At 36.1% G+C, this 16,580-nt stretch overlaps 1 protein-coding gene across 1 annotated transcript in view; it reads right to left on the reverse strand.

Annotated features, from left to right (window-relative positions):
* THSD7A (thrombospondin, type I, domain containing 7A) overlaps nt 1-16,580 on the reverse strand; it is a 107,049-nt gene that overhangs the window by 66,041 nt on the left and 24,428 nt on the right. Inside the window, exon 6 of the mRNA XM_010141861.1 lies at nt 6,104-6,295. Within this exon, the coding sequence (XP_010140163.1) occupies nt 6,104-6,295 (192 nt within the window). The remainder of the gene's footprint in view (nt 1-6,103; nt 6,296-16,580) is intronic.

The raw sequence follows: 16,580 nt of genomic DNA on the forward strand, positions 1-16,580 counted from the left end.
CAGGAATGAGATAGGCACTCCTCAAGACAGCTACATTTCTCAAAGACAGACACATGTTCAGTGCATGCAGATCACTAATACAAGAACAAAGACTGCCCTGTTGGTGCAGATCTTCTGTTCCAGTACTGCCAACGTTCATGCTTCCTCACCAGCTGCATTATCAGTTATACAGACCAAGCAGATCTGCCCTATAACACGCAGCAGGTCAGGAGTTAGGGTGCACCCATGGGAGATGAGACATCTGTCCTCAAGTACTTTCTTGAATAGGATTTGAATCCCAGATACCACACTACAGGCAAGAATCTGAACTCGGGGGTCCTGAGGGGAAGCACAGTAACGTCCTCTCCCTCAGCTCACCTTCGCACACAGGTGCCAGAACACTCTGCAAGTCTAGCCTGAAAATTCCGGTTCCCCAGTTCCAAAACTAAGCTGTTTTTTTTCACTCCTGTTTCAGCTGAAATCAGTTAAAACTCATGAAAATCCCTGTCTTCTCCAAAACTTATCCTTAGTAAATACTATGCTTTCAGATTTAATTACCAAGTGCTGTGATTTCTTGCCAGGAAAATACAAAAATTAAAACCAAATGTAACAAATGTAAGAAGAGTAAATACATCATAACACTCTAAGTATAACTTCTCTTTTGCTACTATGAAGTCAAAGTGCAGTGGAAATTTAACTGGAGTAAAATTTTAAAGCTTATCAACCTCAATTTACCTAGAGTTGAGAAGAAACTCCTTTGATGCAGCTATTCCTTACACGTTCAGTAAATCATTCGTGTAGACATATGAGAAGCATGAGGTATTGTCCTCTGTCAAATAGAATACCTCATGAAAGGGACAACTGATATTCTATCTAACTCAGTGATGTTTAATAGTCTGTGATATATGAAGTCACGCTAAACAGTCCTTCTGGCATTACATGTTGCTAATCTATGAACATGCAATAGCCATGCATATGCATCCCTGCCCTTATGAGCATATTTCAAACAAAATTGTTCTTCACTCTCATTTTATTAAATTAAGCTTTTAAATCAGATTTTTTTTCTTCTTTGCATTTGACTTGTGGGTGGCTTTTTTAATCTTTACATTTCCAAAATCAGCATCAGTCATTTACTACTGATAAAACTCCAAATAGATCCACAACAATAGGGTTATGCTGTATGACTCTGATTCAGCAGTGTCAAGCAATACGAAGTAAGCATGCATATCTACTATTAACTAAAAAATTAATTCTCATTTAGTAATTTTCAGTCACAGTTCATGGCCTATGTAAAGTAGTCTTAGTGTGCATTACTAGTTGTAATAATTAAATAAGATTTATGGTAAGAAGGAAATAAAAAATAATTTAAAAAAACCCAAACCAAAAATAGACAAATCCTGCATTCAACAGAAACAGGCTGTCCTGTACACAGTACCTTTACTTGACTTATGCAAAACCACCATATGATGTATCAGATAACATCATTATGTCCTTTGCTGTCGTTTTACATTTTGAGACATAGACTTGCCTGAATTTCTTACTGTATCATGAAGATGTACTTGACAGTGACACAAATGAGCTACCACTATAGGCAGGCTCACAGACAGGCAAATTTATAAATCACTTCACCTTTCAAACCTTCAAGTTGAGGGCCATGATCTCAGAAAAGATATCAAAAATGGTTATTGCGACACCAGCTTCCACATGGAGTCATCTCACAAATGACAGAAAGCCTTTATCTTGAGGAAAGAGACCATCCCAGATGTGCATAATCACGCAGTGCTTCAGGCTCTGCAGTGTATGGTTTGAGCACGCAGAAGGGGTGTTGTTCCGAATGAGGAAATGCTGACGAAGGGGCGTACAGTTGAGGTCAGCTCCTGTCTCGAGCAGAAGTCATTGTGGTGCTAGAGGGGCAGTCGTATCCTGGAGCTCATTAGAAAACTTTATCACTACTGCCATTTACATATTATTTCAGTTTTTCCTGTGAAGCTATTCTTGTCACCAAGAAATTATTATAATACTGCTGAATTATTCCTATTCTTATCATACAAGAAAATCAATTATACTGTGGCTGTTTCCTGGTGGCCAATTATGCTAACTTGATGGTTTCTTCAAACCAATTCAGCAGCACAGATAGCTGAGAAGTAAGAAGAAAAATAAGATCTTAAGTATGAAATGACTTAGCTCTATCATGGACAGTCATCTGCCAACATTAACAAGCAAAATATAGACAGAATACAATATTTTTTATTTCAAAGAGGAGTGAAACTGAGTAATCACAGTCAACACTTCAATAAGAAGCCATCTGAGATACAGATAAAAGAACCTATTTCATATGTATTTACAGACCCTCAAAAATTTCAATGGGGTGTTCATGCTTAGGTACTCCAATGAACAAGAATTAAGCACTTCAGTACTCTGAAGGATTGCAGTATTCCTTGTGAATGTAATGCCTGCCATGCTTTGATCTTCCCAGGCTTGTAGATCGAATTCTCCATGACTAGCAGAGGATGTGTGTGATCAACAACTCACAGCAATAAACCCGGACTCCTTATGTCATCTTAGAAACCAAGTTTAGCCTTATTCACAGACTGGCCACAGACTTGCACATTCTTTCATTAATTAAGGTCCAATCCTGATACCTTAGGAATTGCATAAATTTATATACACTGTATTTATCCTATCGTATTCTGAATAAAAAATCTAAATAAAATGGCTATATTATACAGGAATTGCGACAAAATGGCTTGCCTAACCTGGTCTGTCTCATACCAACAGTTCAAGGAAAGGTTCAAAAATTGAAAAGGGAGCACCTGTGAGGCTGTTCACCTGAACAGAACTGAGAGATATTGTCAGTGTGATGGGTTTTAATTACCCTTCCTGTGTTGGAGCAGACAGGCAGACTCCAGGAGCTCTCCTGCTACCTCCGTTCAGGTGCTTGTACACAAAGGCAGGGCTCTGGACCCCTGTGGAGAGGGTGCCTGCAAGTCTGAGTTTTGTCAAAAACTCATTTAGATCCCATCTCTGATAATTGACCACAGTGCACGTCTATCTACTATATAAACGGGAGTCTTGTCGAAGAGACAGCACGAGCAACAAGCACAAGGCGTGAAGGCCGCAAGCTGCAGAAGCAGCAGAAAGCTGTCTCTTCTCGGAGACAAGCTGAGGCAGAGAAAGGGATCTCGCTCTGTTCCAAGACGTTAGAACAGAGGCTACGAAATATTGGAGTTGGGACGCCGACGACAATATTTTGGTAAGAAACTGCGTTTCTGTAAGCGAGAGATTCCTCTATTAGCTAGTGGGAAATAAAGCTATTGTGAATGGTCTCTCTAGATTGTTGGTAAATAGTTCTCAATTTGCATTGGCAAAGAGAAGGTATTCGGATTTAAATCGGGAGCTGGTTTACTTGCGAAACCGGTTTTTCCCTCGTTTTAAGTTGTCAGTTACGTGTAAGGTATTGTTCTTTGTAAAAATTTCCTAACAAGACATCATTTGAACTTGTTTAAGGGAACCTAATAAAACCCGTATTATTTTTTTATAATTGTCTGCGGGGTATTTTCGTAACAGTCAGAACACAGTTTTAAGGTATAAATGGAATTATTGGTCTTACCTTTATGAGACTTTTTAGTTATACATAATATTAACAACTTTTTCAACAATACTAATGTGCGTTTTTTTATAAGGTCTGAACAGAACTGAGAACTGCATGTTTCCCAAACAAGGTTCATGTGGAGCTTCCTTTTGGTATCAGCAGAATACAGACATTCAGATACATGAATATATTCTGTGCCCCCAGAATATAAAATGACCTCCCAGCACCAGCTACACTATCAGTATTTTATGTTTGGGCAACAAGGCTGATCTGTCTCATGTAGTTCTGGAGGTGAAAAGTCATTTAGCTATTTGTCATGCAGCAAATGACTAAAAAGCATAAGATATGTATGAGAACAAAGATAACAATAGCTCTAATTTCAGTGAAGTGTAAGAAATAAAAGCTAAACTGATACTTTTTGAATATAATCCAAGCAAAGGTGAAAAGTACCTTCCAGCTACAGTTGTAACAATATGCTAAGCCTTGGAAAGTTCTTTTATTTATTTATGCATTTTTATCCTCTAGAGTCGGTGGAGTGCATGATGTTGAAGGTATCTGACCAAGATGTGAGTGAACTGCTACAAGCTAGTAGACATACCAGCCTTTATCCTCAAAAAAACCACAGAATAACCTTACGTTGGAATAGAGGTAGAGGTCACTGTTCGAGTAAAGCTGAAGCACTACAACATTTAACTAATGAGTCAGCTTTCTCAGCAGTAGTTTAGGGATCTCTTCACTACTACCTGTGTGTTTTGAGATCTGTCAGTATTTGTGACTACACAGTGCTGGTTCTGGTCACTACACAACAGACATAAATAAAATTTACATACCTAATTCAAGGCAATGCTTAACTGCTTTGCTGCATCTGCAGCCTTGTAAATTATCCTAATTTTTGTTAAGTATCAAAGTCAGAATAAAATGAGTACATTTTAAAAAGAAGTATTAAAAAGTAGATAATTTTCTGGAATAATTTAGGTTTTCAATTCTGTTGCATGCTTGTCAGGATGTTAAATTTCTGACTCCAGTACAGCATAAGCATATCAAAAATCTATTATTTTGACCTACATGGAAAAGCAAGAAGAACATGAATATATGCTTGTTTGAATTATCACAGGAAAGTGTGGCTCTGTGTTTCCCTCAGAATAAGTCCATTTGACATACTATATAAAAAGGGACAACATAAACCCAATTTTGTTTATAATTTTAAAAGCATCGCTACTTTGTTATCTAGATCCATCTAAGTAATTTATTATTTCAATCATCTACTAAAATGAGATTTTTGTTCTGGTTGCCTCTTATACTTCTAGCACAGGTCCCTTTTCAGGAAAAGGAAAAAATGTTAAAAGTGCCTTGTCTGCTAATTTTCTTTTATTTTGGACAATTACCCGAATTCTGTCAAATACACAGTACACCTTCACCAGTGAAGACAACTGCATTTGCAGACACTGGAGTGTGTTTGGATACATGATGAAGCCTGCCCCTTTCTTCTTCCATTGCCCTAAACAGCTACCCTGTTTCACTATTTCCATACCTTACAGCTTACATTTTTCAGTTAAATGTCATCTTTTAAGATAAAAGTAATAAAATGCTTATGTAATAAAAGTAATAAAGTGTTTAACAGTTCTAAAGAAGAACTAAAACATGCATGTAATCCTTTTATATTGAAAGCATTTAACTTGACTGGCAGTTTTCCAAGAACTCTTTTGTGGCTGACTCCTTGCTCCCAGTGTTGCACAAGGCATTTTCCCAGTTGGACCCCGGCACACCCGATGTGGCCATTTTAGAACTGTGTTACATACAGAACAAATTTGCCCTATTACCCCCCAAAGTACTTAAGAACAAAACAAAACCAGTCATAAGAAGCATAGAAAAACATCAAGGAATAGACATGAACCTATAGCTTTTTTATTCTTTACACCCCAGCTATGTCTTCTCTTTGCATTTGCTGCAGACACTGCACGAGGACCGTTCGCATGATTGGAAACCATTCACCTGAGTGAGGATTTGCAGGGCAAAATCAAAGTCTTACCATGAACAAAAATGTTAATGGGGTAACATTAGACACCAATTTGAGCTAAGAATCTACAGAAGCCATTTGTTAGCATTTGAAGCCATTAAAACTCTCATCTTTCCACCATCCATACTTACACCCTTTCAAACTGGACCTAAATTAGGGTTACTAACAATCCTATGTAAATATCTCTAAGGTCTGCATGCAATGAACTGTTTGCCCTGTTTAATTTTAACAGAAAATGAGAAAACAATGTATTCAAAATCAAAACAGTAACAGTATGCAGAATAGTAAAAAATAGCAACATTACTGAAATAAAAAAACCAGAATCACCTCTTTAAACCAGCTTTAAGTACCCCGAGTAAATGTAGGACAAGCATTTAAATATTTTTTCTATATTTGAAAAAAAGCCACAACTCCATCAAATAATTTCTTTCTGTAGATCAACAAATACTTTGACATTACAAAGACAGTTGTGAATTCACAATCGAACAAGGGTCTACAAGCACATGAGACCTTACCTTCACCTGCATACGCCAGAATGGAGCGGGCACGCATCTGCTTCCCTTCTGTGGTTTTGCCGGAGCAGGTGTGTGAGCAGGAGGACCATGGAGACCACATGCTGAGCACACAGTCCTTTGGGCATGGAGCGTCGCAGACAACCGGGATTGGGTAGATAGCATCTCTACACAGCTGCCTGTCAACCTCTTCTCCTGGGAAAGAAAAGGCCAGTTGCAGTCTATCATTTGTTAAATTAACTTAAAATGAGCAATCTAGTCCAGATGGGCACACAAATGAATTAGATTCTGTTCTCCTATATAAACAAGGTAAATAGATTTTTTTTTTTACTAAAATGACTTGTCTCCTCTGCCTTGATTCTAGAATAACATTCTTAAACTTAGTTAAATTTGATATTCTGCTGAAGTGATGGGGTGGTCTTCAGGATTTTGTTTTGTTAATACATACTTGATTCCACCAAAAATCCTAACGTAAATAATGTAAATATATAATACACCTGTGGAAAACTGTAAATGGAAATGCATTACAGTAACCACCTAGTCCTCATCCATGTTTGTGGAAGAAGCGGAGAAGCATCTTAACTTCCTGCTTAGCCAGTTTTATAACTCACAATTCATCCTTTGAATTGCAGCTATGCATCAAAATATGAAGAGAGTTGCAGTAAGCTCCAGTCAGAGTGTCTGGTTTAGTTAGAAATATCTTAATTTGTTAGCAAACCAGTAACACATCACTCTGTGTCATGGAAGTATAAAAAGATTTATGCATTTGTATTCTGTCACATCACTGTACATATTTCATTATAATAAAAAGATCCAGGCTGGTACAAATTGTTTCATTAAATACCAGCTAGTGTTTAAGTAGCAGAGCTGCTTTTGTTTTCAATATGGAAGTTGTGGGAGCACTGTGTCTGAGATCTGTTTCGACAGCACCCTAATCACAAAGTGATTACTTTTGTAAGGTGACATACGATTTCCTGAGCCAATCAGTTAATATCCATTACGTGAGGAACAAATGAATGATCACATATTCTGACGTCAATAAGTCTCACTGACAGTAACAAAAGCCTCGGGAGCAGATGATGGAAAAAACTGAACTAAGGAAGGAGACATTTTGATTCATTGTTTTAGAACTATAGCCTTGTTCTCGTACAAACCAATTACAGAAAGTGCTTGCAACGAAAAGTACCAGGAACTGAACAGCAGCCCCACATGTAATGCCTGTTACAAGGAACTGTGAAAAAACTGCATCTAAGGGCTCAGTGGACTTCTGAGGCCCCGTTAAATCACATACAATCGAGGCATGGAAAGAGCCAGTTCATTTGTAAACATGAAACTTTTTTTTTTAAATTTTCTGAAAAGCGTAACATTTCAAAGCATCTGTATGCCTTTTGTGCTACATGATCCTTGCTGTACTAGGGCATAAAACCTTCTGTTAAATTATGACTCATCTACTAAAACGTTACTGAAGCATACGTAATCTCGACAGTACTGAAAGGAGCCCTATAGCTTTGCACTTGCTATGACCCGTTACATCAACACTTTGGTTTTAATAACTAATGTCAACAAAAGAGTCTCTCTTCAAGATTTGCCATAAATGTAAGTCTTCGACACAACAAAATAATTGTTAGAAAAAAATCGTTAAATACTCTATAATTTAGTGACAGACATCAGCCAGTGTTAATAACTACCACCTGGATTCTGAAAAGCTAATTCAGTGAGAACTGTGAATGCTGTAAATGAATTCAAAGAGCTATAAATGCTGCTTTACCCAAGTCTCAAATTAGGCTTTTATTGCTTAATAGAACAATAATAAAATTAATCAAAGACTAATTTAAACAGAAACTAGGGTTATTTTTGTAATTCAAGGTTTACAGACTCTTAAAATCCCACTCAGGGATTCCTGTCTTCTTCAGAACACCATGTGTTTGGGTTGAAGGACAAACAGAGGAGCAGACTGCAAACTTATTTTCCAAAGAATAAAATAAAGGCTAGAAAAAGGGTGAACCTTATTCTCAAATCATTGCATCGCCAGGTCAGACTCAATGAGGTAAACTGCTGGGACACTTTCACACTTTGCAAGAAATACAGCTATTACAATAAAGTATATCTTAGTGTAAACTTACAATACCATATCAAGCTTATTTATCACCTGTCAACTAAGGAGGTGTTAACCTGAAAATCAAGTTAAATTTTGGGTCACAATGAGAAATTGTCTTAAATTAGTTTCAGTCTGAGTTTATATTTCAAACAAACAAAAGCCTTCACTCTCTCCCAAAATCAAAGCTCTCTTTTATCCTTTGCTTTTACAGAGAAAGTATTTTATAAATATTTATCTTTAATATTAGCATTTAGTTTTTGTCAACTGTCCAGTTCTTGGCTGATGAATTCAACAACATAAAAATGAAGTTGGAAGGAATGCTTTGTAATGGGTACTTTTTATGATCAGGGAAATATTTTGACTAAATTTGTGACATTTCTGACATTTCACTAACAATTTTGTTAGCAACTTGAACTTTGTTGCCTTCCTCTTTAAAGTGCATAGTGTAGTCAGCTACCAGGAACCGCTCAGCCGTAGGCTGGGAGCAAGGTCAATGTAAAGACTTACTTTGTCCCATTTGAAAAAGTTTGTCATGTATAGGCTAATATTTTATTTGAACTTTATAGGTATGTATTTATGCTGCAGAATAGTTGAAGACAGAACTCCAAAAACATGACTCAGAGATCCCTGCCCTGAGTTACTGATATTCTAAGCAAAAGAATAACAAAAAGTAAAAACCAGCAAGACTAAAAATTCTGTCAGGAAAACTCTGCAGCATTTATCAGTAGATTTGTTCATTAAAATTGGAATCTTGCAGTAGTCCATATTCAGAAACAGTATCTATATAGTTGAATGTTATTTCTCTCTTACTCAAATCCCCCACTGAATAGACAAATTTTTATAGAATAGAGAGGTAGCTTGTGAATAATAGCATGCAGGAAGAATAGGCTAACTATTCGTAGGTATCAGACTGTATTCATATCCTCATTCTTGTTCTATTACATTCACAAAGAAGATGTGGTATCTGTGAAAATGCTAAAGATGCTAAAGGCTGGACTATACCATGGAGGACCTATGGTCTGTGTTTAATGTAGTTGAACCATGTCACCGCTTTGTGATTTTGTTTACTCATCTGTAAAACGAGTCTGAATATTTGAGTTTCTTATGAAATGCTTCAAGATGTTTCCAATGGGAAGTAATCCCAGAGCTGGTATCACCAGTGAGACATAGCAAGGAAATTTTCTTGCTTATTGTGCATCTTTTAATATGATGCACGCTTCAGTGCATAGTAAAAAATTACTGTCAAATTCTGACCTGTAGTAAATAGAAAGGCAAGGGCTTCACAGACAGCAACATTTTTTTTAAGCCTTAAAATGAACAGAAAAATCACTGCAAGATTCAACAAGGCATGAAGAATGACCATGTGTGTGTGTGCGTGCGTGTGTGTGAAATCAACAGAAGACAAAAATGCTGCAGGGGTCCTATGCAATAAGGCAGTGAACTTGGTCTCAGTCCTGTACCTGGAACTCTGCTATAGTCTCTGAAAGGCTGAGCTATAACCTGATACGAACTAAGCCAAAATTAAGATAGTACTTTGAACATTAATATTGAAAATTATTTTTAAAATTCCTGTGTAATCAGTAAAGGACAGGAATATAACACAGTGATAAAACAAATCAAGCAGTTACATTTTAAAGTTCATTAAAGAACTAATGACAGCAACTGAGCCTAAAGGCTAAAACTGCAGACCTCAGACTCTGTTCTGCTTAGTCAAATGTGTTCAAATTTACTAGTATATCTTCCACTCTAAGGAAAAAAAAAGGCTCAGTCATGCCAATATCTTCTTTTAAGTACAACAGACCACAGGAAACGACACTATGTCATTTGAGTATTTTTAAACCCACACATTTAAAATCATGCTGAAAACATACGAAAGGATGGAAAAGACTGACAGTTCAGAGAACTGCATGATCTGGATGTACTGGTTATATGTTGTAGGATTTAAACTGTGTTGTACCTATGTGACTATGTCAGTTATGGGCACAGCTTTTTTGGGTGATGCTTCTCTCACCAGTTTTCTTGTCTTGTTAGTGAAGCTGAAAAGGAGGCACACAATGTGTCCACAAAAATTGCTGGACACATGAAATACTTGATAAGGCACCCCAGAGCTTGGTTTTTAAAGTGCTTGGTGTTTGTGGGTGAAGAAGACCTTGTTATTATTCAATTGCCTTCAGTAATACCTCTAATCATGGAGACTTCAGGACCAAAATGCGGTTAGTTCACAAGACGTTAAAATCTGTGAGTTGAGCTGGTTGCCATATACTGTTTCCTTCCTTACCTGTGTAGAAAAATAATCAACAGGGAAGTATCGTACCGCCTTCTGTTTGGGTTGTTACGGCTGAAATGGTCAACAGGACTGTTCTTTATCTTGAATTCCCATGCAATTTCCCATATGCATTCCTCACAGAAGGGGACCTATACGTGTCCTTACACTGACTCCCTTGTCAGTCTTCAAACCTCAGAGTGAGGGGCCAAAACTGCTGTGTGAACTCGGTCCATCAAGGACAAAATGTGCCTGTTCATATTCCAAATCAGATCTGTGTAACGTGCTCAGTCCTGTTTTTCATATGCAACTAACGAACCACTTCCTGTACCCAAAGTCATATGGTTCTCCACTAAGAAGTCTGTACATACTACAAGTTTACAATTTTTGCACTATTCCAGTAGAAATGCAAAGATAGTTTGACCAGAAATAGGAAAATGCTTTTTTATAAAAAAACCTCTTACAATTCTGAAGTGCCTATATGTCTGTTTTAATTATAACTCAGGACCGAAAACAAGCAAGAAAATATCAATCTAAAACCTAACTGACTCAAAGTTAGAGGAACATCATGACTCATCTGCAATAGTATAGAAAAGCCATTAACGAGATCAACTAAATAAAATAAAAAAAAAAAACTCAAGAAAACCATGGAAATAAAACTTACAGACTTAACCAAATTTGCAGTTATGTACTAGACTTTCATTAGTAATAGCCTTGTCCACACATCTGCTGATTAGTCTAATGCAAAACAGGAAAATCTTCACATTACAGAAAAGCTATTAAATTTATCAAAACTCATCTTTCAGATGCTAGGATACCTTATATCTGCTAATAAGCAGAGAGTGATTAATCACCTAGATAAACAATATAATTTTCATCTCTAATACTAATTCTTTCAAATCACTAACCAATTACCAACCCGCAAAGTTCACCACAAAAGGAAAAAATCCTGCCTGCATAGCATGTCACAGCAAATTAACTTTTCCTTCCAAACCAAGGTGCTGAAGCAGTAGTGTGGATTTTTCTTTTATCAGTGTTCAGGAGGAGAGAACTACGTTGTGAACTATGCATAGGAAGAAGAGGGGGCCCATAATACTTTCATTCAACTTCTGCTGTTTTGCATAATGAGGGACTTGCAAGCTGTCTTCCTCAAACGTTCCTATTTTACCTCAACTTTATCAGAACCATTGACTGGAGATTCAGTCTCATACCATGGCTGAAAATTTTTTTGTCAATCCTACTTGTTTTGTTGTTTGGTTGTGGGTTTGTTTTTTTTTATTATTATTTCTTATACAAGAGGAACTCTCTGAGGAATGCTGTCTTTCTCATAGCATATCTAATTAAAATGCATACACAACTGTAAAAGGCTGACCCAGATTTTTCAGTAGGGAGAATTTAGAAGTTAATCTCTGAAAACCTAATTAAGCAAGCCATGGAAATGGAAACAATAATATTCACGTGCAATTCATCACTTACCATCTTGCTTAGCCCAACAATCTTAAGAGTATTTGGAGGAAAAAAGCCAAAAGAAGAACATGCAACAGTATCTGACAGACAGGCTAATTTTTGCTATTGAATCAGTTCAATACTTGTATATAATGCGTACTTGGATAGACACTAGGAAACTTTAAATGTTTTATTAATCCCAGCAGCCTTCATAACATCTTAAAGGTATTTATTCCTATCTGCTCCAAAGATAAAGGCTGTCAACATAAGCTTTAATGTTAGTAAAACAGCAGCGTCCTCAAAAACAGTCGCAACACTATGTTACCTTGTATGTAATTATTTTCTGTTCTTGTTCCCGCATGACCAACTGTCAAAAAACCTCTCTGCATAAGGGTGGTTGATAAATTTTCAAAATTTTGAATAACTTTTAACCTCTCTAAACATTTAACATAAAGCAATATTAACCTACAATTTGTATTTCCAATATATTCTACTCCATTGGCTATGAAGCTTCCCAACAAACACAATGTGAAAAGATGGTGTATTTTCCCATTTTATTATTCTTAGCAAGTGAAGTTTCTACATTCATTTCTATTGCTTAGGTGCCTAGCTAGTAGCTCCAACTGTTAAATCAGTTGCTAATTCCCTAATCACATGCCTTTCTCTCAATTGCTTTTGCTAAGTAGCATTTGCATTTAATTAAGTACATCTTAATTAGCTGATGGTTAATACTTGTGAAGTCATTTTCTTCTAAGAAGCCCAAGTAAAAATGGCACTGACTCCAATGAAGACAAATATACTAGTTTCTCACATCTGTCCCTTATGCAAAAATGCAAGAAAGTTGGTTTAATAGTTTAATGATAGGAAAACATTGTAGGATTGCAAACTGATTTGGTGACTTGTGAGTGTGAAAATTTACCGTGGTTTTAGTTTTAGAGTAGAATTTCAAGTAGCAACATATGGTCTATTTGTTATTGAAAGAAAAGTAATAAACATGATACTTTGGCCCCTTATAAAAAAAAAAGTTAATCTCATAAAATGGATGGATTTTTTTTTAAAAATGAGAAACTTGCTAGCACAAGTATGTATACCTTCATCTTATTTACATATTTACCAGGACTGCACACACAAATCAGAGACGTGCAGAAAGGGTGACTGATTACTCCCCTTTCACTATGCAAATACTGAAAGATAGAAAAATCATTTAAAATATAATCCTAAATTTTAAAAAGTCATTTTAGCTTCTTTTGAAGTAAACATCTGCAAAGAAAAATTACTCATAAAGGCAGGAACTAATACCATACAAAAGGAAAATAGCTGGAGCTCTGAAACCCACCATATGCAGTGTTTCTCAAAAGCAATAGCGTGTTAAGAAAAATGCATGATCTTTTTAAGTTTTTCTATTCCTTATTGAGATGAAATGCCACATCTTATAATCAATAACTTCTTGTTGGCGACTATGTGCAGTTTTCCTTATGTATTCAGCTTATGAGAAATGAAATTTTGATGAGTGGGAAGACAGCGGCTTCAAGAGCTCCCATATTCATGCAGGAATCTAATTCCAACAATAGTACAGGAGCACTTTTGCTCCCTCTCTGTATCTAAACCAGTAAATACTACTAACCACACCTCAACTACAGCTTAAAGAGGAGTGGTCTTTGCTAACCTTTCCCACAACACAGAATATTAGCAGCTATGTAGAAAGAATGCAGAAGCAGGTAACGCCCTGCAAGTGTTTTTTTTTGGAAATAAAAATGATGTGAAAGGCATTCTGCTACAGAGGTAAGACAGTTCTGGTTCCTTAAGCTCATCCAGAGTTTGATCCATTCAAATTTTAAAGTGAGTCACAGTTTTCCTTAACGCATCAGGAAAAGGTAAGGCTTGACACTTTATACAAAACCGTTACAGGAATTACCAAACACAAAAATAACACTCCTTACTTTGAAGTAATGACAGTAATAAAGGAACAAGTCTGAAACAAAAATAAAGAAAATATTTTAAAGACATATATTTCCTTCTAAAAATGCTTCAGATGGGAAAAATCTTTGATGTTCTTTGGATGCCGCGGGTTAAAAATAATGAACTCACACCTTCAGATAGGATATTAACGCTTCCAGTAATCCCATTTTCATGTCTGGTAACAGAACAACATATGTACCTCTATTTATATTACAGTCATTTATCAGCTTTGCTACCATGTAGGTACAGTGTAAATTTGACAGAAGGAAATAAAAGCAGGGAAAGAAATACTGTTTCTTTACCCAAACAATACTTTTTTCCATGTAAAATGCAGTGTCATCTGTCACATATATAGGAAGACCAGATTAAACAACAGTGTGAAAATATAATATAATTCCATAACTAAGTTAACTCAGACATATACAGTAACCTGAAGTATTTCGTTGAGGAAAAAAAGCCCAAAACTACTTTTTTTCCCATTAAAATGCAAACTTCTTATTTATGCTTGCATTCCTTACTCGACGAGAATGAGAAAAGAGGAAGAAACTGGTCTGCTCTCTTTGTTGTCTTAACAAGAACATTTTGTGGTATCCACTTTAAAAGCTGACCTCTTATTCTTTACCCCCACTCTTATTTTTCACTATTCTTTGCTAGATTTTCTCAGATTAAAAAACTAAATTACATAGATTTCACTCAGAAGATAGGCAAAAGTTTTCCAATTCTCCCTGTATTTATTTACATAATTTACTAAGTGGTAGTGGTGATGGCAGCCACAGTATCAGTTCCCCCAAGCATACAGCAATCATTGGTTACCTGTGAAGCTCCCAATTAAAAATGAAAGAAAATTAAATATATATATACACACACAGACATACACGAGGTCAGTTCCTTCACTATACACACAGAAGCACACTAAGGGTGTCTTACAGCATTAATTATGGCTTAAAATGGAACACAGCCTTTTTATCTCTGACACAACGCTCTAAGTTACTGAGTGCACACTGTGTTATGCATCAAAGACTAAGACTAAACCTCTTCTTGCATGTGACACCTTCACTGAATTTTCACTACTTCTGATACTACTGTATATTGACCAGCATGAAAGGGACTGTGTCTGTACCACTAGTGATGTCAGCATCACTGAAAAAGACTGATCTAAACAGGAATACTGAAGAATTTATCCAAATTAATTAAAATGGGACTTTGAAGGAGATTAGTTAAACTGTATTAACATTTTGTATGGCTATCCTTATTCAGACTGAAAGAGAAAATTCTTAACAAATAGAATTAAGACCACCTTAATTCTGAATAAGAAGATTCACATACACGTTTAATATAGTTTAATATTATTTTTGCAGTTAATTTCGATCAACTTTCCTAAGTGTCTCCATGCAGACATGACAAAATAAACAAAAACTGAAGCCTGATATGCCTTTAGCCAAAAATCTGCTATACTTTAACTTTATGCCACAGTAGACTAGTACCACAGGGACAGTAGTCCAATATTTCTAATAAAGAACCCAGCAGAGTACCTACACATTGCCTGACAACAGGAATAAGATTTTCCTACTGCTTGACAGGTATCTGAAGCATTTTCATGGTTCATTTGCTAATGTGGTCTTACTGAGAAGGATAAGGAACAGAGAATACAAGTGTATTGATCATGAGCAAGTGCAGTTGCCTTCTAGCGTCAAATAAACCAATCAAATGTCATCTTGATATGAAAGAAAAAGTAAGTTTGATGACAGACTACAGTCCCATTGAGAATAAAATCAGTATTAGTCATGGTACCAAGTGGGATCAATACGTCAGACCAATAGGCCATTTTAAGCAGAATGGCGAAAGGAGGGGAAAACTGCTGACAGAGCTATAAGGAATCAACACAGTGCAAATCTGGAGGATGAGATCACTTGAAAATTCCCAGTATACTTCTAAACACATTTGGCAAAAGCACCATCTCACCTTAAAGGGATATAACTGATCTCAAGATCATCTGAACATTCTCATAAACTTTTCCTAATCAAGCCACAATCACATAGTGACAAAAAGATACAAAAGTATGACTTCAAAAATACAACAAAAAAATAATTTCTCCATTTGTTTGTAAAATGTTACAGAAACTCTATTGTGTCTAACAGTGAAAAAAATTTCTTTGACAGACTTCAGAATTATTAGCAGTGTTATTTTGAACACTGGTAATAGTAGGATTTAAAATATATGGATTTGAAAACAAAACATGTATCTATTTTAACATTGCAATATGTCTTTTTGCTTATTTAGAAAACAAGATGTTCTATTAATCACTGGGAATTACATAAATATCTTTTCACTACTGAGTATTCTCATCAATTTTTAAAATTCATCAGATTTGTAAGAGTGGTTTAGCCTTTAAAAGGCTAAAGGCATTTTATTGTAACTACTATTACAGACATTTCCCCCTCCCCTACAATAAGCTCAAAATTAAGTGGAGAACTAGTCCAGGAAGGGCAGTGGAATGTCAAAAACTTTAAGCCAGTTTGATTAGAAATTATAATTCTGATGTGCTGATCTGAACTACATTAATGTTCAGGTATATGATTTAGGAATAGAAGCATAAAAAGGAAATAATAGGCAAGACTACGAAAACAGTAGCATGAAAACAATATGACAGCTCCACTAACGTCAGCAGAATGACACTGTTCTTGCCACAGCTGATCTTTGCCACAATTCCCTAC

Source organism: Buceros rhinoceros, unplaced genomic scaffold (assembly GCF_000710305.1).
Source record: "Buceros rhinoceros silvestris isolate BGI_N320 unplaced genomic scaffold, ASM71030v1 scaffold8408, whole genome shotgun sequence".
In the NCBI taxonomy this organism is placed as follows: Eukaryota; Metazoa; Chordata; class Aves; order Bucerotiformes; family Bucerotidae; genus Buceros; species Buceros rhinoceros.